The sequence below is a fragment of the Anomaloglossus baeobatrachus genome, chromosome 5 (assembly GCF_048569485.1).
Source record: "Anomaloglossus baeobatrachus isolate aAnoBae1 chromosome 5, aAnoBae1.hap1, whole genome shotgun sequence".
NCBI classification, from domain to species: Eukaryota; Metazoa; Chordata; class Amphibia; order Anura; family Aromobatidae; genus Anomaloglossus; species Anomaloglossus baeobatrachus.
In genome coordinates, this window is record NC_134357.1 from 67,778,363 (window position 1) to 67,803,321 (window position 24,959).

Below are 24,959 nucleotides of genomic sequence, written 5' to 3' on the forward strand. Positions count from 1 at the left end.
TGTTGCTTGGTGAGGGCTTCTCCAATCCTTACTTCCGGTTCGTTCTCTCCGGAAGTCGCTGGAGCCGGGTTTGAACGACCCGAAGAGGAGGTAGATGGGGAAAAAGCAACCATCAGGCTTTCCCGTTCCTGCCAAGGTTTTAATAGGTTGACATGGTATATTTGTTCAGGTTTCCGCCTACCGGGCTGCAATACCTTATAGTTGACCACCCCGACTCTTTCCTTTATCTCGTAGGGGCCTTGCCACTGAGCCAGGAATTTACTCTCCGCCGTGGGGATCAATACCAACACCCGATCCCCGGGGTTAAAGGTCCACACGGTGGCTTGTCTATTGTAGCGGCCGCTTTGCGCGGCCTGAGCCTCCTGTAAATGCTCCTTCACAATTGGCATGACCGCGCTTATGCGGTTCTGCATTCCTAAAATGTGTTCAATCACACTTTTATGGGGGGTGGGCTCTTGCTCCCATGTTTCCTTTGCCAGGTCCAACAATCCCCGGGGATGTCGCCCGTATAACAACTCAAAAGGCGAAAACCCCGTGGATGCCTGTGGCACCTCTCGGATGGCAAACATCAAATAGGGAAGCATCATATCCCAGTCTTTCCCTTCTTTGTAAATCACCCTTTTGAGCATGGTTTTCAGGGTTTTATTGAATCGTTCCACTAAACCGTCCGTCTGAGGATGATACACAGACGTACGCAACTGCTTGATCTGGAGTAGCCGGCATAGCTCTTTGGTCACTTTAGACATGAATGGGGTCCCCTGATCCGTAAAGATCTCCTTGGGCAACCCCACCCGGCACCACCCGGCAGAACACAGCAAACAACTCCCGAGCTATAAGCTTCGCTGCAGTATGTCTGAGAGGTATCGCCTCTGGATACCGAGTGGCATAGTCAACGATCATAGGATGTGTTGGTGCCCTCGAGCGGACTTTACGAGGGGCCCCACCAGATCCATCCCTATCCATTCAAAAGGGACTTCTATAATGGGTAAGGGTACCAACGGACTGCGAAAGTGGGCCAGGGGTGCGGTAAGTTGACACTCCGGGCAGGTTTCGCAGAACCGTTTTACCTCCCCAAAGACCCCGGGCCAATAGAACCTTTGCAATATTCGCTCCTGCGTTTTCTTGACCCCTAGGTGGCCACTCATCAGGTGTTTATGAGCCAAGTCGAGGACCCGCCGGCGATATGGCCTGGGCACCACCAACTGCTCTACCCCCACGCCCCGTATTTCATCTACCCGGTAGAGTAAATCCTGTTTAAGAGCGAAATGGGGGTACCTTTCCTGGGCACCGGGCAGCTGTGCCACCCCGTCAACCACTGTCACCCGACTCCGGGCATGTATTAATGTAGGATCCTGGAGTTGGGCTGTCCCAAACGTATCCGGGGACGCCTCCAACTCCGGGATGGGCTCGACCATCTCAGCCTCTCCTGCCAAAACCTCTAGGGGCGACCTATCGGGTTCACATTCTGTCCCTATCATGGGGATCCCTACGGCAGGCGTCCCGGATTCGGGATTGTCGGGCTCAGGTCCCGGACTGTCCAATATCTGAGGGGACTTAGGAGGCCCCTTCCATAAAGTCCAAAAATAGGGCAGATCCCTTCCTAGGATCACGTCATAGGGAAGAGTGTTAATAAGTCCCACCTCATGTTGCACCTGACCACAGGGTGCTGTGATGGTGACAATCCCCGTGGGATAGTCTCGGCGGTCCCCATGTATGCAAACCACCCCCACGGTACGTCCTGTGGCTTTTACTTCAGCCCTTAGGGTTGATCGCACCATGGTCACTAAGCTTCCGGAATCCAACAAGCCTGTAACCGGACATCCATTCACCTGTATTTGGCACAAGTGGGGCTCAGTCTCTGGGGAGACAAGGTCAGCGGTACACACCACCTGAGCATACATTGAACCCCGCCGGGTAACCCCACAATCCATGGGCTCCGTGGTGAGTGGACACTGGGCTTCCATATGTCCCACCCGCTGGCACCGCCAACATCTAATAGGGAAGGAAACCCCCTTGACGAGTTGTCGTTTAGGGTACATAGCCTTCCGGACCTCAGGGACGGTGGGCGCGGCCTCGGACAGGACGGTAGCGGTCTCCCGCACCGGTGTCAGCGGTGGGTCCTTGACTCTAGGCTTGGAGGGGCCGGACCGACGGGCGGTACGCAAAGTCTCAGTGTCCCGTATCAAGTCCTACGTAGCCACATGCCGCTCAACCAGGCATACTAATTGGTCCAGGGTACTTGGGTCACCCTGACCGACCCACCGTTGAATGGTGACGGGTAAAGTGCGCACAAAGCGATCAACTACTACCCTTTCCACCATTTGCGCAGGGCTCAGAGTGTCAGGCTGCAACCACTTCTTTACCAGATGCAACAAGTCATAGGCCTGGGAGCGTACGGGTTTGGCTTCCTCATAGAACCACTGATTTACCCGCTGAGCCCGTACATAGGTATTCACCCCCAACCGAGCAAGTATTTCGGCTTTCAGAGTCGCATATTCTATGGCGTCCTCGGTACAGAGGTCCAGGTACGCTTTTTGGGGCTCCCCCGTCAGATAGGGCGACAATACCTCAGCCCACTGGGGGGTCGGCAGCTTTTCCCGCTCGGCCACCCGCTCAAACACCGCCAGGAACGCTTCCACATCATCCCCCGGGGTCATCTTTTGCAACGCTTGTCTCACCACTTTCCGGACGCTGCCGTCGTCACCCGGTTCCAGGGTTGTTGCTGCTGGTCCGGCACGGATCGACTTGGCCAGGAGAACCATCTGTTCTTGGTGCCTTTTTTCCTGCAATTGCAAGGATTGCTGCTGACGTTCCAACGACCGGAGCAGGTGTGCATTGGTCTGTTGCTGCTGTTCATTAGCCTGTTGTTGCTGTGCATTAGCCTGTTGTTGCTGTGCATTAGCCTGTTGTTGCTGTGCATTAGCCTGAGCCAGCTGCTTTAGTATGTCCTCCATGGCATCACCGGGTTTGGGCTGTAGTATAGCCGTTCGAATCCAGGACATGTGCTACCGGGTCACCAGGGATGGATGCTACACCTCACCGGGCTGGCATGCCCGCATTCTCCACTATCTGTGAGGTAGCGTGGTCGGCTGCACGGCAGAAGACACGGGATCCAGGCACCAATGGTCACGGCACACGGTTTATTACACAAACCAAAAGTCCAACAACAATTTACATGTGCTCCCCGGGCAGACACTCAGGAAGTTGTGTTCACTCCCTCACACTAAGGCCCCACGCCCATGTTCCTGTTTCCTTTTAACCCTCCTTTCAGCCTGCAGGGAAACAGCATAAACCCTGGAGTGGAGTTGCTTTCTATGCATGGAGTGAGCACAACTGGGGCGAGACGTACCGGCCGTCATAGATAACCCCGGTCATAGTCTCACAATATATATATCACAGTAGAGGCTGGGGTCTGCAATATAAACATCACAGGAGGGGCTGAGAGCTACAGTATTTACATCAAAAGGAAGGCTGGGAGTTACAGTATATACTACTACTACATCACAGTAAAGGCTTGAGCTACTGTATATTCATCACAGTGGAGGTGTGGGCTACAGTATATACTTCACAGGGAGGGCTGAGGACTGCAGTATATACATCACAGGTGAGGCTGGAGGCTACAGTATATGCATCACAGGAGAGGCTGGGGGAATAGACATTACTGGGTTATACACATTACTGGGAGACATACACATTACTGGGAGCTGAGAGGCTTAGACGTTACTGGGAGGCATACTGCTCTGGGGTGTGGCTCATTCAAATCTGGGGGCCCATACTGCACTGAAGAGTAGCTCATATTGGTCTGGGAGCCCATATCGGTGTGGGGGTGGCTCATACAGGTCTGGGGGTCCATACTGCTCTGGGAGGGTGACTCATACAGGTATGGAGGTTCATACTGCTCTGGGAGGGTGACTCATACAGGTCTGGGGGCACATACTGCTCTGGAAGATGGATCATACAGGTCTGGGGGCCCATACTGCTCTGGGGGCTAGCTCATACAGGTCTGGGGGGCCCATCCTGCTCTGGGGGCTAGCTCATACAGGTCTGGTGCCACTACTGCCTTGGGGGGTAACTAATATAGGTCTGGAGACCTATACTGCTCTGAGGGTGGCTCATACAAGTCTGGGGACCCATATTGCTATGTGGGGGTAGCCCATACAGGTCTGGGGTGCCTATACCAGTCTGGGTTGGCTTATACAGGTCTGGGGGCCCATAATGCTCTGGTGGGTCGTTCATACAGGTCTTGGGGACCCATACTGCTTTGGGGGTGGCTCAAACAGGTCTGGGGAACCATACTGCTAGGGGAAGCAGGGGGGTGGTCGGTGCAAAGCCATCTTACAGCTGTGTGCCTGCTTCCTGGTGATGCTGCGCAGTGGCTCCTCTTTCCCTTTATCTGTGGGACAGCAGTGCACGGCATGCTACACAACGCAGCTGAACGCTGTGGGAGCAGGTGCAAGACTGGCAGCCGGGAACTGATAATTGTCGCTGATGCCGGCGAGTGGGCCCCCCCAGCGGCCCAGGCCCCAGCTTTTGCCCGTATGTGCCATGTGCTGATGCCAGCCCTGCTTGCTGCATGTTAAGAGGAGGCCATCAGGACAAGTGGTGGTCCTATCCGAACTGACTTAATTTATGGTATATATTAATTTTCTCTTTTGATAACCCCATGTAAAGCATGATACATCTCTTCTTTTTTTTGTAATATCTAATTTGTAATATATTTTTATTTCCGTGTTCCCAAATGTTGTAACGTTATATATTTACCTCAAAGTTGCATGGCCCAAGAAGGTCTGCAAGATTGTTTGTTTTTCTTTACATATTTCTTTGCCTTCTCCTGTCTTTAGTCAGTTGTTATCTTATGGAAGGAGTTAAATGAGACCTAGATCCAAGAACAAACTTCCCCATAAATGTATATCTAGCCAAGGGGAGTACATGAGTTCTGGGTGGCACTTAGAGCAAATTTTTCCAATTGCCATATTTGTCAAAGTGTGCAGAAGTTAAACATGGTAGTTAGAAAGGGCAGCAGACAGGTCAGGAGTTCAAGATATTTAAACTTGTTTCTAGTTCTCATCTGCTGCAAATTGTCTCCCAAACCACTAATATTGTGGATCTTGTTTCCTCACGCACTTCATCAAGTTTATTTACTGTCTTTGAAATGGTTAGAGAAGAAAAATGTAAAAGGCTACTTTCTTCTTCTTGCCCTACTACCTGCACCAGTGACCCTATTCCCTCACACCTCCTCCTATTCCTCTTCCTTGCTACCTACCTAACCTACTTCCCCGATATTACCTTTGTGATGGAGCTGCCCGAAACTGCCATGAAAACAATAATAACATGTATTGCTGAATTAAGTGAATCTGCCCAAACTAAACTTGAGGAAATTATATCAAAACTTCTCAGAGCCCTATCTTTATAATGTATATTGAAGATCGCATGTGTTATATTCTGTTATTAATATTGTTAATATTGTGCATTACAAAAATATTAAAGTTATTTCTTTTTCCCATTCTCTTCTAATGTTTTTTTTTCTTTTAACCAGCATCAATTACAACGAGTAAGTTATAATCAAGTCTTAATACAATATTTCGGGGCAAATGTAAAATCAAAATGGAAAACTCTAAAAGAAAAACATTTTGACATATTTTGCGCATTTCTACATTTCCTCTATGATTTTGCATTTTGCTTGATTATGAAGGGCTGAGAACTGGTTAGAATATAAAAATGTTTTACCTACTTCTGCCACTTCTAGATGTCTTGCTGGAAGTGGTCATCTGATTAATTCTACTATTTTCAGTATTCTTTTTTCTACCTTCTAACGTCCATTTGTGTGCGTATGCCATCCGACAAACCTCGCACCATAGTATTAGGTGAGACACGGGTACATGATTTGTTTAGCATCTACGTGACTGTACGCAGTGTGACTTGTCACTTATGTACATGGTATTATGGCTCAGTTTGAAGGTTTGCTCTGGTGACCTGTTGTTGCATGGCAGCTCTTCTCGGTGGATTTGTATCTGGGACTTCCAGCCCTTCAGTTTAAGGGTTTACCTTTGGGTAAACACCAGTTGAGTTCCTGCTGTGAGTTGGTTTGTTTTTCTTCCTAGCTCCTATCCATTTCACCTTACATGAATGTGTTTTAGTTCTCTCACCCTGAGTTTTTGTGTCTTCCTGCACACCTTCCTCTCTACTTGTTGGCAATGTGTTGCAGCCTGCCTTTTAGTCCCTCAAGATGTATGAGAAATCGCTCTACAGTGGTTTAGGCAGTAAGGTCCGAGGTCAAGTTGTTAGTTGTGCGGCTAGGGTCTTTCTAGTCTCTACAGGGACCAGTTGGGTGCATGCACCTTTTCTCCCTGTATTAGGTCTTCACTTTTTCTGTTACCCGTCTATGAGAGTGTTTATGTTCACAACACATGGTATCTCGTGTGCTGACTTGGAACCTTGTGAATGGAAGACCCAGAAATAAGGGAAGTAGAGTATAGAATAAAAATAAGATGATAAATGAATCAACTGGAGACTTTGTGGTAAGAGGAGTGTTATTTGGAGGGTTGGAAGAATACTGCACTAATATTCTTTACACCTACCGGCTGATTTAATTTGCATCAAATTTATTCAACTTGAATTAAATTTCCCCCTGATTTAAGTGAATCTGCCCAATGTAAAGTTCAAGAAATTTAGAAGCAGCTACCTGAGCACATTGTGCAGCAATTTCTTTAATGTATTAACTTGTATCATGAGTGATCTATCCAAATAGCAAATATATCAGTGTATTATTATTTTTTACTGTTTGATATCGCACTTCTCACAGTATATTCCTCCTTGTATCATGAAAGTTTAATTTATTATGCACTGTTATTACTATGGTTAATATTGTGCTTACCAAAATGAAAATAATTAATTACATTTTTCCTTTTTTTTTGTTGTAACTAGCACTTTCTACTACTCATACCACTGCTAGTACTACTCCTACTACTGCTACTACTACTCCTAGTACTCCTAGTACTACTAGTAAGTTGTAATGAAGCATTATCTACTAACTGTTCTTGTATTAATGCTCTTATATAATGTATTATGTTACATTATGCTCTGAGTTACATTGTGCAAATTCTAAGGTACAAAGTATTTTTTTTTGTAATCTTACCTTTCCCAACACCAGGCTCACCTAGTAAGTGTAATATATGTAATTACACATTTAATGAAAACATGTTTATTTTCCTGGTGTAAATAATCAGGTATCATTCGAATTTGGGGAAAGACCTTATTTAAAATGCCATGATCCCTCTTAATTTTTAAAACCTGTCAGAAAAAGAGGGTGAGGTGCTTGTAGTTTGTAGAGAAGAATGAGTCACAGAAAATGAGCAAAAATATACAGGTAAAGTTAGGTCCAGAAATATTTGGACAGTGACACAATTTTCGCGAGTTGGGCTCTGCATGCCACCACATTGGATTTGAAATGAAACCTCTACAACAGAATTCAAGTGCGGATTGTAACGTTTAATTTGAAGGTTTGAACAAAAATATCTTATAGAAATTGTAGGAATTGTACACATTTCTTTACAAACACTCCACATTTTAGGAGGTCAAAAGTAATTGGACAAATAAACCAAACCCCAAAAAAAAATTTTTATTTTCAATATTTTGTTGCGAATCCTTTGGAGGCAATCACTGCCTTAAGTCTGGAACCCATGGACATCACCAAATGCTGGGTTTCCTCCTTCTTAATGCTTTGCCAGGCCTTTACAGCCGCAGCCTTTAGGTCTTGCTTGTTTGTGGGTCTTTCCGTCTTAAGTCTGGATTTGAGCAAGTGAAATGCATGCTCAATTGGGTTAAGATCTGGTGATTGACTTGGCCATTGCAGAATGTTCCACTTTTTTGCACTCATGAACTCCTGGGTAGCTTTGGCTGTATGCTTGGGGTCATTGTCCATCTGTACTATGAAGCGCCGTCCGATCAACTTTGCGGCATTTGGCTGAATCTGGGCTGAAAGTATATCCCGGTACACTTCAGAATTCATCCGGCTACTCTTATCTGCTGTTATGTCATCAATAAACACAAGTGACCCAGTGCCATTGAAAGCCATGCATGCCCATGCCATCACGTTGCCTCCACCATGTTTTACAGAGGATGTGGTGTGCCTTGGATCATGTGCCGTTCCCTTTCTTCTCCAAACTTTTTTCTTCCCATCATTCTGGTACAGGTTGATCTTGGTCTCATCTGTCCATAGAATACTTTTCCAGAACTGAGCTGGCTTCATGAGGTGTTTTTCAGCTAATTTAACTCTGGCCTGTCTATTTTTGGAATTGATGAATGGTTTGCATCTAGATGTGAACCCTTTGTATTTACTTTCATGGAGTCTTCTCTTTACTGTTGACTTAGAGACAGATACACCTACTTCACTGAGAGTGTTCTGGACTTCAGTTGATGTTGTGAACGGGTTCTTCTTCACCAAAGAAAGTATGCGGCGATCATCTACCACTGTTGTCATCCGTGGATGCCCAGGCCTTTTTGAGTTCCCAAGCTCACCAGTCAATTCCTTTTTTCTCAGAATGTACCCGACTGTTGATTTTGCTACTCCAAGCATGTCTGCTATCTCTCTGATGGATTTTTTCTTTTTTTTCAGCCTCAGGATGTTCTGCTTCACCTCAATTGAGAGTTCCTTAGACCGCATGTTGTCTGGTCACAGCAACAGCTTCCAAATGCAAAACCACACACCTGTAATCAACCCCAGACCTTTTAACTACTTCATTGCTTACAGGTTAACGAAGGAGACGCCTTCAGAGTTAATTGCAGCCCTTAGAGTCCCTTGTCCAATTACTTTTGGTCCCTTGAAAAAGAGGAGGCTATGCATTACCGAGCTATGATTCCTAAACCCTTTCTCCGATTTGGATGTGAAAACTCTCATATTGCAGCTGGGAGTGTGCACTTTCAGCCCATATTATATATATAATTGTATTTCTGAACATGTTTTTGTAAACAGCTAAAATAACAAAACTTGTGTCACTGTCCAAATATTTCTGGACCTAACTGTATATTTAAAACTGGTCAAACATTCAGGACACCCTTGCTTGCTGCCAGGTCCGGCTTCAGGTCTTCGTGGGCCCGGGCAAAAAAAGTCTCAGTCTCATGCACACACAGACACGCAGATACACAGATACGTACACATGCAGGAATACATACATATTTGAAGACAAAGTCACAACAAATATATATATATTATCAACACATATCTCAAAATATGAGCCATTAATGTAAACACCGAACCAGCCAAGGTAGGACGGGAAGGGTGTCAGCACTACTCATAGTACTAATCAAACACAGGAGGAAAAGAGTAAAGTGCAAAATCAATACTTTATTAGGACTGACACAACAAGAAAAAAATTTAAAAGAGGTATACTACCAGACCAATAGGGATAAAATTACAATAGTCCCATTATCATGACAGTTTGCAATCCATATATTACATAAACGTCAGACCAGCAGTGGTAAAATAACAATTTAGAGTTACATGGTAAGTGGAATAGCTTATTACAAGGCACAGAATGGGGTTCGCTTCTCTTACCTAAAGTGCAAGTTGAGGATGAAAGGATCCATAGTGTGCCTAAGGTGCCAGCAACCCAGATACAGTCCCTTTAGCGAGTGGATTCCCTAATAAACGCCCAAGATCTCCATCCGACGCGCGTTTCGCGGGTGGGTTTAGCTTTTTCAAGGTGGGGAGCCTTAGGCTTAGACTCGCTAAAGGGACTGTATCTGGGTTGCTGACACCTTAGGCACACTGTGGATCCTTTCATCCTGCACTTGCACTTTAGGTAAGAGAAACGAACCCCACTCTTTCCAGGACTGTCTCTTTCCTCGTCTGTCTCTTTCCTCATCTGTCTCTTTGCCCGTCTGTCTCTTTGCCCGTCTGTCTCTTTCCAGGGCTGTCTCTTTCTCCGTCTGTGTCTTTCCCTGTCTGTCTCTTTCCAGGGCCTTCTCTTTTCAGGGCTGTCTCTTTGTCCAGCTGACTCTTTCCAGGACTGTCTCTTTCCTGGACTGTCTCTTTCCCCAGCTGTCTGTTTCCCTGGCTGTCTATTTGCCCGTCTGTTCCTTTCCAGGGCTGTCTCTTTCCAGGGTTGTATTTTTCACTGTCTGTCTCTTTCCCCGTCTGTCTATTTGCCCAGCTGACTCTTTCCAGGACTGTCTCTTTCCTCGTCTGTCTCTTTCCTCGTCTGTCTCTTTCCCCATCTGTCTCTTTGCCCGTCTGTCTCTTTGCCCGTCTGTCTCTTTCCAGGGCTGTCTCTTTCTCCGTCTGTGTCTTCCCCTGTCTGTTTCTTTCCAGGGCTCTCTCTTTCCAGGGCTGTCTCTTTGCCCGGCTGACTCTTTCCAGGGCTGTCTCTTTTCAGGGCTGTCTCTTTCCCCTTCTGTCTCTTTCCCCGTCTGTCTCTTTCCCTGTCTGTCTCTTTCCCTGTCTGTCTCTTTCCCTGTCTGTCTCTTTCCCTGTCTGTCTCTTTGCCCATCTGTCTCTTTGCCCGTATGTCACTTTGCCCATCTGTCTCTTTGCGCATCTGTCCCTTTCCAGGGCTGTCTCTTTCCAGGGCTGTCTCTTTCCCTGTCTGTCTGTCTGTTTCCCCATCTGTCTCTGTCTGTGTCTCTGTCTGTCTGTCTTTTTCTATCTCTCTATCCATCTCTCGACCGACATCATATTACCTCACACATAAGCTTCAACTAACAGTTTATTTTGTTCCTATAGCAACCACCGACAGTTGCTATTAATAACCTATATCTCCCACCTCCATTCAGTTTAATGGCGGCAGGATTTTAGAGACTAACTGTAAAGCACGGGATTAAACTTTTCTGTCAAAACATAGTCTACGACGCTCCCTGGGTCACATGGGGTGTCTGTGCAAAATTTTGTGATTGTAAATGCGACGGTGCGGATTCCTGTGGCGGACATACATACACACACACATACACTCAGCTTTATATAATATATATATATATATATATATATATATATATATATATATATATATATACAATACAGACCAAACGTTTGGACACAACTTCTTATTCAAAGAGTTTTCTTTATTTTCATGACTCTGAAAATTTTAGATTCACATTGAAGGCATCAAAACTATGAATTAATGTGGAATGAAATAACAAAAAAGTGTGAAACAACTGAAAATATGTCTTATATTCTAGGTTCTTCAAAGTAGCCACCTTTTGCTTTGATTACTGCTTTGCACACTCATGGTAATCTATTGATTAGCTTCAAGAGGTAGTCACCGGAAATGGTTTTCACTTCACAGGTGTGCCCTGTCAGGTTTAATAAGTTTAATAAGTGGGATTTCTTGCTTTTTAAATGGGGTTGGGACCATCAGTTGTTTTGTGCAGAAGTCTGTTGGATACACAGATGATAGTCCTACTGAATAGACTGTTAAAATTTGTATTATGTATTTGTATTATGAAAAAGGAGAGGCCATCATTACTTTAAGAAATGAAGGTCAGTTAGTCCGAAAAATTGGGAAAACTTTGAAAGTGTCCCCAAGTGCAGTGGCAAAAACCATCAAACGCTACAAAGAAACTGCTCACATGAGAACCGCCCCAGGAAAGGAAGACCAAGAGTCACCTCTACTGCGGAGGATAAGTTTATCCGAGTCACCAGCCTCAGAAATCGCAGGTTAACAGCAGCTCAGATTAGAGACCAGGTCAATGCCACACAGAGTTTTAGCAGCAGACACATCTCTAGAACAACTGTTAAGAGGAGAGTTTGTGCAGCAGGTCTTCATGGTAAAATAGCTGCTAGGAAACCACTGCTAAGGACAGGCAACAAGCAGAAGAGACTTGTTTGGGCTAAAGAACACAAGGAATGGACATTAGACCAATGGAAATCTGTGCTTTGGTCTGATGAGTCCAAAATTGAGATCTTTGGATCAAACCACCGTGTCTTTGTGCAACGCAGAAAAGGTGAACGGATTGGACTCTTCATGCCTGGTTCCCTCCGTGAAGCATGAAGGAGGAGATGGGATGGTGTGGGGGTGCTTTGCTGATGACACTGTTGGGGATTTATTCAAAATTGAAGGCATATTGAACCAGCATGGCTACCACAGCATCTTGCAGCGGCATGCTATTCCATCCGGTTTGCGTTTAGTTGGACCATTATTTATTTTCAACAGGACCATGACCCCAAACACACCTCCAGGCTGTGAAAGGGCTATTTGATTAAGAAGGAGAGTGATGGGGTGCTACGCCAGATGACCTAGCCTTCACAGTCACCAGACCTGAACCCAATCGAGATGGTTTGGGGTGAGCTGGACCGCAGAGTGAAGGCAAAAGGGCCAACATGTGCTAGGCATCTCTTGGAACTCCTTCAAGACTGTTGGAAGACCATTTCCGGTGACTACCTCCTGAAGCTCATCAAGAGAATGCCAAGAGTGTGCAAAGCAGTAATCAAAGCAAAAGGTGGCTACTTTGAAGAACCTAGAATATAAGACATCTTTTCAGTTGTTTCAAGCTTTTTTGTTAAGTATTTCATTCCACATGTGTTAATTCATAGTTATGAAGTCTTCAATGTGAATCTACAATTTTCAGAGTTATGAAAATAAAGAAAACTCTTTGAATGAGAAGGTGTGTCCAAACGTTTCGTCTGTACTGTATATACACTTGATTATGTCTACTTATCACAATTGTGGTTGTGAAGAAAAAGTGCTTGCCTTTATGTTGATAATCTTGTAGAAGTAGGTCACATTTCAGATATAAGGAATACCTGTTGGCATATCATGGGTACAACATCAACAAACAAAATTTATTATTATGACCTCAGAGGGCCCGATGTGAACTGGAGAAAATGTGTAAATAAATAACTACAGTGGAACCTTGGTTTACGAGAACAATCCATTATGTGAGTGTGCTCATAAACCAAGTTACTCATCTAGGAAAGCAACATTTCCCATAGGAAATAATGGAAGCTCAGACAATTCGTTCCACAACTTGTGCAATGTCCCCTATTGTGCCATTCCACACAAGCACAAACACGCACAAACACACACACACACACACACACACACACACACATTATGTTCACCTTACCCTCCGTTCCCTCGGCGGCCTCCTGGTTCTTGTAGTCCGCAGGTATGTGTATCTGGTAACCATCGCGGAAACAGCGGAAGTTTCTCCATCGTCACAATGGTTACCGATACACTTACTGTACCTGTGGACTACAAGAACCAGGAGGCTGCCAAGGGAACGGAAGGTAAGATGAGCATAATATATGTGTGTGCGTGTGTGTTTATGTGTGTTTGTGTGTGTTTGTCTGTCTTTGTGTGGACTGCAAGAGCAGCTCAGAGTGCGGTGAAAGTACGGAACCGGAAGTGTGTGCGGTGAGTATTTGCTTGTACCGCAAAGATTGCTCGTAAACTTTGTTACAAATTTACAGCAAGCTTTGCTCATATGGCAAAATACTCGCACACCAAGTTACTTGTAAACCGAGGTTCCACTGTACATAGATAGTAATGAACGCTTGCCTGCATAAACAACTTTGAATAAACTTTGAACAAACTCTTGATATAAGCTAATATTTGCTGGCAGACTATAGGTGGCTTCTGCAAAAATAATGAGTAATAGTTAAAAAACAAACAAACAAGGTTTCCAGTTGTGCCGCTAGAGTCAGATGTTGCCAATAACCCTATCAGAGGCTTCTAAATGCATGACATCATTATATGGGCTGTCCCATATTGTTTAAAGGCATAGCACTCTTATGCGGGCATCACACGAGCCAATCTATCGTGCGATTGCACGAGCGATCGTGCCCGCCACCGTCGTTTGTGCATCACGGGCAATTAGTTGCACGTGGCGCACAAAGTCGTTAACCCCCCGTTACACGTACTTACCTTCCGGACGACGTCTCTGTGGGCGGCAAAAATCCACTTCCTGAAGGGGGAGGGACGTTCGGCGTCACTGCGACGTCACACAGCGGCCGGCCAATAAAAGTGGAGGGGCGGAGATGAGCGGGACGTAAACCTCCCGCCCACCTTCTTCCTTCCGCATTGCCGTCGGGACGCAGGCAAGCTGTGTTCATCGTTCCCGTGATGTCACACGGAGCGATGTGTGCTGCCTCGGGAACGATGAACAACCAGACGGTCGATTTTTTTGAAAGTGAGCGACGTGTCAACGATGAACGAGAAGATGAGTATTTCTGCTCGTTCACCGTCGCACGTAGCTGTCACATGCTATGATATATCAGACGATGCCGGATGTGCGTCACTACCGACGTGACCCCGACGACATATCGCCTGATATATCGTACCGTGTGACGCCCGCATTAGTGTATGTAAACTTGCACGTTTTTGTAGTTGCATTTTTCCGGACAAGAGATGCAGAAATGGTGCAGAAATCTCTTCATCCAATTAGCAACGTGTGCACATAGCCTTATGGCACATTGACATGCAATTATTGCAATATATAACAATAACGACAGTCTCCTATAAACACCAGTCATAGGTTGACCTTCATGGCAGTGCCGCCATGGCAGGTGAAGCTTTGTTGGGCTTTCTGATGTTGGATGCAGATATAGTGGCTGTGTAACTCGACAATTATCTGCCAATGAAGTTGCAGACTCAACTACTGAGCATGCACCAAAGACAGGACTTGACAACGAGCATGCCAGTAGATCCAATGAAAAGAAGGGGTTAAAATTATGTCATTTTTGTTCACATCATTTGTCGCGCTTTCTTCCAGCACCGTCATGCGGGGGCAGTCTGAATGATGAAACAGGATTTATAAATGGTTATTCCTATTACAGTTATTGCATCTGGATAATTGAGGTCCCATATAATTGTATCTTCATATACTTCAGTAGTATACAGTAAGTAATATTTACACGTGCACTAACATTTGTTTTTACAAACCCCCCCCTTTTGGTTTTCTTTTAACCCTCTCCCCAGAATAACTTAATGTTTCATATTATATAATTAATTAGTTATTTAATTTAATAGAATTTCTCTTTTTTTATAGTATGCGAAGTAATGGTGGTATTTGCAGTTACGACTACGAGTATTTGATAATATATGACGGAGATGTCGAGAATCACATTGAACTTGGCATGATTTGCGAGCAAACAACTCAAAGGTTTTACACATCATTCAACTTCATTACCTTGATATTTGTTAACCCATACGACTATGGAGAGTTTGAAATGGTGTTTATCATATGCTTTTCAGGTAATATGTGTAATAATTCATCAAATCGATAGTTTATTAATGACATGTTAAAGGGGTTGTCTACTTTCACAAAGTCCAGGTCACTGGGAGCAGTTTGTTATATAAAAATCACAAATTGTGCTCTACTCACCATCCTTGACTCAAGCAAGGCACGTACATAAAAATCATGGGGGAAATAGCAAAAGTCTTAATTGGACTCCCGCTCTCTTGCACCCCAAAAAAAATACAATAAACTATGCAGGCCACAGTCACAGAAGGACATAGTTCCCAATTATTAATGACAGGGAAAGCTACATATTATTGGGGCAGTTCAGAGTAATATCGCTCCTTACTTACTTCAAATTCAAAAATTCAAATTAAAAAATCCACACAAGTCAATTTCCACATGAATATTCCCATCAGCTCGCGGGAGGGATTATTGAAATCTCATTAATTTATCTGCTAATGGATTTTCAATTACAAATCAAGAAAGAATATAAGCTCAACCAAAAAGAGAGGGGAGCCAGCACATATGCAAATGGCATGCATCAAATAAAAGTGTAAATTCACGGATTTATTCCAACTCTACTATAATACAAAATGAGATCTTTAGCAACCAATTGATCAACTGTTTGAGCCACCCCTGCCATGTCATGGCGAATCTCAACAGGGGGTCCTACTCTATATTTTATATTTCATCGTGCCATGTGGCCTCCTAGATAAATTAAAAGCTGAACCATATTGGAGCAACAAATATCATTATTTTTTACTCTGTGATATCGCACTTCTCACAGTATATTCCTCAGTGTATCATGAAGGATTACTTTATTATGCACTGTTATTACTATGGTTGATATTGTGCTTACTAAAATTAATTCAATTTTTCCTTTTTTCTATGTTTTAACTAGCACCCTCTACTACTCCTACTACTACTACTCCTAGTACTACTAGTAAGTTGTAATGAAGCATTATCCTCTAACTGTTCTTGTATTAAGGCTCTTATATATTGTATTATGTTTCATTATGCTCTGAGTTACATTTTACAAATTCTAAGGTACAAAGTATTTATTTTTCTTATTCTCTTAGCTCTCCCAATACCAGGCTCACCTAGTAAGTGTAATATATGTAATTACACATTTAACCCCTTAGCGACCCATGATGTACTGCGTAGGTCATGGATTGTGTGCGGTTAATCCCTCACCCCTGCCGTGGGCAGGCCGCAGTGATCCACGCACATATCAGCTGATTTCAACAGCTGACATGTGTGTCTGCTAGTCGCGAGTGGAATCGCTTCCACCTGCGACTATTAACCCCTTACATCTCGCTGCCAAAATCTGGCAGCGCGATTTATATGCGCGCCGGCATTATGCTGACCCCGCCCCCATCGGAAGTGACGTGACATGATCACGTGACTTACGTAGCACAGGGTCATGTAATGACACTTATAGCTAACATGAGTCACTTCCTCTCAATGCCAGAATACTGCCGGCATTGAAAGTAAAGCAGAATATCTGCAGCTCTTAAGGGGGCTTTACATGCTGTGACATCGCTAGCAATCTCGTTAGCGATCTGACATCCCAGATCGCAGATGCGATCTGCCGAGATCGCACATAGAGCGTTTTTATAGCGCCGGTCGCATCTGCGATCTGGTGTGTCACATCGCTAACAGCGATGTCACAGCGTGTAAAGCACCCTTTAGCTCTGCAGCTGTGATCTGGAGATATGGCATAGCGATCAGATTCTTGATCCATATAGCCCCCTAGGGAGACTAGTAAAATAAAAAAAAGTTAAAAAAAGTTTTAAAAAATTAAAAAAAAAAAACAAAAAACAAAAACCCTAAAAGTTCAAATCATCCCCCTTTTCACACCATTGAAAATTAAAGGGTTAAAAAAAATAAAAAAATACACATATTTCGTATCACCGCGTTCATAAATGCCCGATAATTTAAAATATAAAATCAAATAATCTGATTTGTAAATGGCGTAGCAGCAAAAAAATTCCATAAGCCAAAATTAAGTTTTTTGGTCGGCGCAAATTTTGCGTAAAATGCAATAAAAGGCGATCAAAATGTAGCATCTGCACAAAAATAGTACAGGTAAAAACGCCAGCTCGAGACACAAAAAATAAGTCATCACTGAGCCAAAGATCCAGAAAAATGAGAACGCTACGGGTTTTAGAAAATGCCGCAAAACGTGCACCACTTTTTTTGGACAAGCTTGTGAATTTTTTTAACCCCTTAGATACAAGTAGACCTATTCATTTTTGAAGTCTTGCACTTGCACCGCCCTCAGGAATCACACTGTCACATCAGTCTTACCATATAGTGAACACGGGGAATAAAATATCTTAAAAACTAATGTATGATCACACTTTATTTGCAGTTTTTCTACACTTGGAATTAATGTGCCACTTTCCAGTACAGTGTATAGTAAAACTTATGGTTTCATTTAAAACTACAACTTGTCCCGAAAAAACAAGCCCTTATATGGCAAGATTGATGGAAAATTTAAAAATCTTACGGCTCTTGGAAAAAAGAGAGGAACCCCCCCCCTGGAAAAACGCAAAATGCCTGGGGACTGAAGAGGGTTAATGAAAATATGTTTATTTTCGTGGTGTAAATAATCAGGTGTCAATGGAATTTGGGGAAAGCCCATATTTATAAAGTCATGACCCCACTTGTTTTCTAAAATCTGTCAGAAAAAGAGGGTGAGGGGTTATACTTGTAGTTTGCAGTCTTAGGAAGAGAAGAATATGAGTCACAGAAAATGAGCAAAAATATACAGGTATATCTAAAAGTCATCAAATATTCAGGACACCATTGCTTAATGCACATCATGAGGAGGCCATCAGGACATATGGTGGTCCTTCACTACGGACTTAATTTATGGTATATATTAATTTTCTCCTTTTCTTAACCCTATGTAAGGGCTCCGCCACACATCCGTGAAAACCACGTCCGTGTAAAACGGGCCGTTTTTCGGGTCCGTTTTCCGTTTTTTTAGGCCCGTTCTTATGGTATGTGTGGCCTGCGTATGTATCCCGTATGCTAGCCGTATGTTCGTGTGGAATGTCCGTGTGTGCGTGAGTGAAATAACTGACGTGTGTGTGTTGTCCGTGTGAAATGTACGTGTGTGATGCAAAATGTCGTTACTACATGTCGGAAGACAGAGTAGCGGGATGAGAATGAACTCGGGTGAACTTCACCCGACTTCATTGTCATGCCGCGGCTCTGTCTTTGTGCCGTGTACTGATTAGCGGTCACCTGTGAAGTATTCACTGTTGACCGCTAATCCCCCGAGTGACTGAAGTGTCCCCCCCTCTCTCATACTCACCGTTCCCCGATCACCGGCGCTGCACGGCATTCACACTGTTCCGGCGGCTTTTTCTAATTTGAAAAAGCCGGCCGCTCATTAAACAATCTCGTATTCCCTGCTTTCCCCGGTTTGTCGGGATTAATAAATTGGTAATGAGGGAATTTGTTTGTGTTTTTTATTTCTAATAAAGGATTTTTTCGGGTGTGTGTGTTTATTTACTGTTACTTACAGATTAATCATGGAAGGAATCTCGGGGAGACGCCTGACATGATTAATCTAGGACTTATTGGCAGCTATGGGCTGCCAATAACTCCTTATTACCCCGATTTGCCAACGCACCAGGGTAAATCGGGAAGAGCCGGGTACAGCCCCAGAACTGTCGCATATAATGTATGCGGCAATTCTGGGCGGCTGCTGACTGATATTGTTAGGGTGGGGGGCTCCCCATAACGTGGAGCTCCCCATCCTGAGAATACCAGCCTTCAGCCGTATGGCTTTATCTGGCTGGTATTAAAATGGGGGGGGACCGCACGCCGTTTTTTTTAATTATTTATTTATTTATTTCACTGCACAGTATAGACACGCCCACCGGCTGCTGTGATTGGGTACAGTTAGACAGCTGTCACTCAGTGTGGTGGGCATGTGTGACTGCAACCAATCACAGGCGCCGGTGGGCGGGTAAAGTAGGGAATACGAGATTGATTAATGGGCGGCCGGCTTTTTCAAAATAGTAAAAGCCGCCGGAGTTTTTATAACAGCCGTGCAGCGCCGCACCGGAGATCGGGGAACGGTAAGTATGAGAGAGGGGGGGAAACTGACCGTCAGACAGCTAGAGGGACAGATAAGACAGAGAGACCGACTGACAGACATAGAGACCGACCGACGGGCTGAGGGAGAGAACGAAACAGAAAAAGAAAAAAGACCGACATCACATGAAAAAAGCACAAAACATACAGGGAGCAAATAGAGATGCGTCCGTGTAACTCGGACGTGCGCCCAGACCCATTGACTTTCATTGGGTCCGTGCTGCGTGTTGCGTGCAGAAAACGGACATGCTGGCGTGAGACACGGACCAAAAAACGCATCACGGAGACGGACTCACGGACATAACCAAAAACGCAATTGTAACCGCAGAGATATAGTAACATTGGTGCACGTTTGGCCGTGTCTCCAGTATACACGGAAACGGACCAAACACGCACGTGTTTCACGGATGTGTGTTTCAGGCCTAAAGCATGATACATCGTTTCTTCTTTTTTTTTTTGCAAGATTTAATTTATAATATATATTAATTTTCATGTTCCCAAAGGTTGTAATGTTATATATTTCCCCCAGTTTTATGGCCCAAGAAGGTCTGCAAGAGTGTTTGTCTTTCTTTGCATATTATTGCCTTCTCCTGTCTTAAGTCAGTTGTTATCTTATTGAAGGAGTTAGGGGTGCTTCACACACAGCGAACTCGCTGCCGAGATCGCTGCTGAGTCACGCTTTTTGTGATGCAGCAGTGACCTCATTAGCGATCTCGCTGTGTGTGACACTGAGCAGCGATCTGGCCCCTGCTGCGAGATCGCTGCTCGTTACACACAGCCCTGGTTCGTTTTCTTCAAAGGCGCTCTCCCACTGTGACACACAGATCGCTGTGTGGGACAGCGAGAGAGCGACGAAATGAAGCGAGCAGGGAGCAGGAGCCCGCATTTGGCAGCTGCGGTAAGCTGTAGCCAAGATAAACATCAGGTAACCAAGGTGGTTACCCAATATTTACCTTAGTTACCAGCCTCCGCAGCTCTCACTCTGCCTGTGCTGCCGGCTCCGGCTCTCTGCACATGTAGCTGCTGTACACATCATGTTAATTAACCCGATGTGTACTGTAGCTAGGAGAGCAAGGAGCCAGCGCTAAGCAGTGTGCGCGGCTCCCTGCTCTCTGCACATGTAGCTGCATTACACATCGGGTTAATTAACCCGATGTGTACTGTAGCTAGGAGAGCAAGGAGCCAGCGCTAAGCTAAGCGGTGTGCGCTGGTAACTAATGTAAATATCGGGTAACCATACCCGATGTTTACCTTAGTTACCAGTGTCCGCAGCTTCCAGACGCCGGCTCCGTGCAAGCGCAGCGTCGCTTGCACGTCGCTGCTGGCTGGGGGCTGGTCACTGGTCGCTGGTGAATTCTACCTGTTTGACAGCTCACCAGCGACCATGTAGCGATGCAGCAGCGATCCTGACCAGGTCAGATCGCTGGTCGGATCGCTGCTGCATCGCTAAAGTGTGAAGGCACCCTTAAATGAGACCTAAATCTATGTACAAACATCCCTATAAATTTATATCTAGCCAAGGGGAGTACATGAGTTCTGGGTGGCACTTAGAGCAAATTTTTCCAATTGCCATATTTGTCAAAGTGTGCAGAAGTTAAGCATGGTAGTTAGAAAGGGCAGCAGACAGGTCAGGAGTTCAAGATATTTAAACTTGTTTCTAGTTCTCATCTGCTGCAAATTGTCTCCCAAACCACTAATATTGTGGATCTTGTTTCCTCACGCACTTCATCAAGTTTATTTACTGTCTTTGAAATGGTTAGAGAAGAAAAATGTAAAAGGCTACTTTCTTCTTCTTGCCCTACTACCTGCACCAGTGACCCTATTCCCTCACACCTCCTCCAATTCCTCTTCCTTGCTACCTACCTAACCTACTTCCCCGATATTACCTTTGTGATGGAGCTGCCCGAAACTGCCATGAAAACAATAATAACATGTATTCCTGAATTAAGTGAATCTGCCCAAACTAAACTTGAGGAAATTTTGTCAAAACTTCTCAGAGCCCTATCCTTATAATGTATATTGAAGATCGCATGTGTTATATTCTGTTATTAACATTGTTAATATTGTGCTTTACAAAAATATTAAAGTTATTTCTTTTTCCCATTCTCTTCTAATGTTTTTTTTTTCTTTTAACCAGCATCAATTACAACGAGTAAGTTATAATCAAGTCTTAATACAATATTTTGGGGCAAATGTAAAATCAAAATGGAAAACTCTAAAAGAAAAACATTTTGACATATTTTGCGCATTTCTACATTTCTTCTATGATTTTGCATTTTGCTTGATTATAAAGGGCTGAGAACTGGTTAGAATATAAAAATGTTTTACCTACTTCTGCCACTTCTAGATGTCTTGCTGGAAGTGGTCATCTGATTAATTCTACTATTTTCAGTATTCTTTTTTCTACCTTCTAATGTCCATTTGTGTGCGTATGCCATCCGATAAGCCTCACACCATAATATTAGGTGAGATACGGGTAGATGATTTGTTTAGTATCTACGTGACTGTACACAGTGTGACTTGTCACTTATGTACATGTTATTATTGCTCAGTTTGAAGGTTTGCTCTGGTGACCTGTTGTTGCATGGCAGCTCTTCTCGGTGGATTTGTATCTGGGACTTCCAGCCCTTCAGTTTAAGGGTTTACCATTGGGTAAACACCAGTTGAGTTCCTGCTGTGAGTTGGTTTGTTTTTCTTCCTAGCTCCTATCCATTTCACCTTACATGAATGTGTTTTAATTCTCTCACCCTGAGTTTTTGTGTCTTCCTGCACACCTTCCTCTCTACTTGTTGGCAATGTGTTGCAGCCTGCCTTTTAGTCCCTCAAGATATATGAGAAATCGCTCTACGGTGATTTAGGTGGAAAGGTCCGAGGTCATGTTGTTAGTTGTGCGGCTAGGGTTTTTCTAGTCTCTACAGGGACCAGTTGGGTGCAGGCACGTTTTCTCCCTGTATTAGGTCTTCACCTTTTCTGTTACCCGTGTATGAGAGTGTTTATGTTCATAGCAAATGGTATCTCATGTGATGACTTAGAACCTAGTGAATGAAAGTCCCAGAAAACAGGGAAGTAGAGTAGAAAAATAAGATGATAAATTAATCAACCGGAGACTTTGTGGTAAGAGGAGCGTTATTTGGAGGGTTGGAAGAATACTGTAATTTTTTTTTCTTTACACCTACCGGCTGATTTAATTTGCATCAAATTTATTAAGCTGGAATAAAATTTCCCCCTGATTTAAGTGAATCTGCCCAAAGTGAACTTCATGAGATTTAGAAGCAGCTACCTGAGCACATTGTGCAGAAATTTCTTTAATGTATTAACTTGTATCTCTCCAAATAGCAAATATAACAATGCATCATTATTTTTTACTCTTTGATATCACACTTCTCACAGTATATTCTCCAGTGTATCATGAAGGTTTAATTTATTATGTACTGTTATTAGTATGGTTAATATTCTGCTTACCAAGATTAAAATTAATTCAATTTTTCCTTTTTTTCTGTGTTTTAACTAGCCCGTCCTACTACTCATACTACTCCTAGTACTACTAGTAAGTTGTAATGAAGCATTATCCTCTATCTATTCTTTTATTAAGACACTTATATATTGTATTATGTTTCATTATGCTCTGAGTTACATTTTACAAATATTAAGGTACACTTTTTCCCATTCTCTTACCTTTCCCAACACCAAGCTCACCTAGTAAGTGTAATATATGTATTTAGACATTTAATGAAAACATTTTTTTTTCCTGGTGTAAACAATCAGTTATCAATGGAATTTGGGGAAACCCCTTATTTATAAAGTCATAACCCCACTTATTTTTTTTAAAACCTGTCAGAAAAAGAGGGTGAGGGGTTATACTTGAGGTTTGTACGCTTAGGAAGAGAAGAATATGAGTCACAGAAAATGTGCAAAAATATACAGGTATATCTAAAACTGGTCAAACATTTAGGACACCATTGCTTGCTGCCAGGTTTGGCTCCAAGTTTTCGTGGGCCCCGGGCAAAAAAGTCTCACTAAGCCCCATGCATGCACAGGCATGCACATACACAGATATGTACATGTACCACCCTGCGAGGCGCCCGGCCGTTTCTCCGCTTGCTCGGGCCGAGCCGCTCGAGGTCCGGGCTCGGGTTGTCGGTGGCACGAGCGCTTCCGGACTGGGGGCCACTTCACTCTGTTAAGGGAGAGGCGGTGGCGTGGTGGTGTGGGGTGAGGCGCACAGCTGGGGGAGGTCGCGTTATCGTCCTACAAGTCGTGACGTCGCCCACAGGTCGTGGTGACGGGATGCACCACAGCTGTGGCTGGAGAGATGGGGGGGCTCATCCGGGATCGGTGTTGCGGCCGCAGCCTAGATGTTAGACCTTCCGTGGGTACGGGCGCTGTGTCCCAGGGCCTGGCGTGGAGGGCAGGGTGCTGGTGACGTGGTTGTCATCGAGGTGCAGGGTGCCGGGCTGCGGTGCAGTGTCATGCCCGGGTGGCACTGGTGTACTCACGATTAATTCACACTCAGAGTCACTGGTAAACCAAAGTTCAGGTATGGTCGGGTCCCGCAGCCGGCTGCTTGTGTCCCCCTGTGAAATTGGTGGCGGCCCCTTTCCCATGCACCTCTAGTATGGTCTTTGGCTCCCCTGCCTGGGCAGTGGTAGCCCGCTCCCTGGCGTTGAGCTGCCGGAGGAGCCCTCGGTTGCCCGCAGGTGCTGGCCCATTGGATGTTTGGCCCTTGGCGGTGGCACTCACCCGGTATCGGTGGGCTTTTGCCTTCTTTCGGGACCTTGGGTGTGGATGAACCTGTGAGGTCCAGCCAGCAATCAGTCAATTTGCCTAAACTCAGTGGCTTCTAAGCTAGGACGGGGTCTGAGTACCCGGTTTCTGGTGCTCCGGTACACGGTTGACTCCCTGGTTCAGGGCCGGCGGGCTCCAACCCTAGTCCGGTCCCTCTGGTTCTGTCGGTTGCTGTACCGGTACTCTTGCAGACGGCCACCACCGCCTGCCTGCCTGATGTTTCAGAGATTCCAGGCTCTAACCCGGGTCCCTGACAGTTCTGCTCCTCTACACCTCCTGTCACTGTCCCTCTCTAAACTATTCTCTTGTTTGTATTTCCTGCCTCAGGGCAGTAGTCTCCTCGGTGGGCGTGCCTTTCTGCCTGACTCCGCCCACCTGGTGTCCCCTACTGGCCCTGAGGGAGGCATCAGGTCTCCCTTTCGGGTGATGGGTGTGTCCTCACAGGGAATGGGTGTGTGTGTGTAATGTGGTAGGTGTTATTACCTGTGACCTCTGGGGTTCAGGGCGTCACATACACATACAGGAATACATACATATTTGAAGACAAATTCACAAATACATAGATACACACACACACACACTCACAAAGTGATATAAACTAACATACATAGATATACACATCATACATGCACACAGACACATTGCAGATATTTTTAAAATGAGGAGGCTGGCAGCAGCCTCGCTCACCTCCCACGCTTGACTCCATCCAGCTTCTCCAGAGCATGTGGCTTTGCAGACTGTACTCCATGATGACAGTCACTTTAACAGATGTAGCCGCGCACAGTGCACACTTGCACTGCTGTATTTACATCACAAGAAAGGCTGGGGGCTACAGTATATACATCACAGGAGGCACTGGGGGCTACAGTATATTGTGAGGTAGTGTG

The 24,959-nt window shown here is 44.7% G+C and overlaps 1 protein-coding gene across 1 annotated transcript in view; it reads left to right on the forward strand.

Moving 5' to 3' along the window:
• Positions 1-16,128, forward strand: part of LOC142312629 (scavenger receptor cysteine-rich domain-containing protein DMBT1-like) — a 36,591-nt gene extending 20,463 nt beyond the window's left edge. Inside the window, exons 6-9 of the mRNA XM_075351625.1 lie at positions 6,925-7,002; positions 14,707-14,833; positions 14,983-15,188; positions 16,076-16,128. Coding sequence (XP_075207740.1) covers positions 6,925-7,002; positions 14,707-14,833; positions 14,983-15,188; positions 16,076-16,128 — 464 coding nt within the window. The remainder of the gene's footprint in view (positions 1-6,924; positions 7,003-14,706; positions 14,834-14,982; positions 15,189-16,075) is intronic.
• The last annotated feature ends 8,831 nt before the right edge of the window (positions 16,129-24,959 follow it).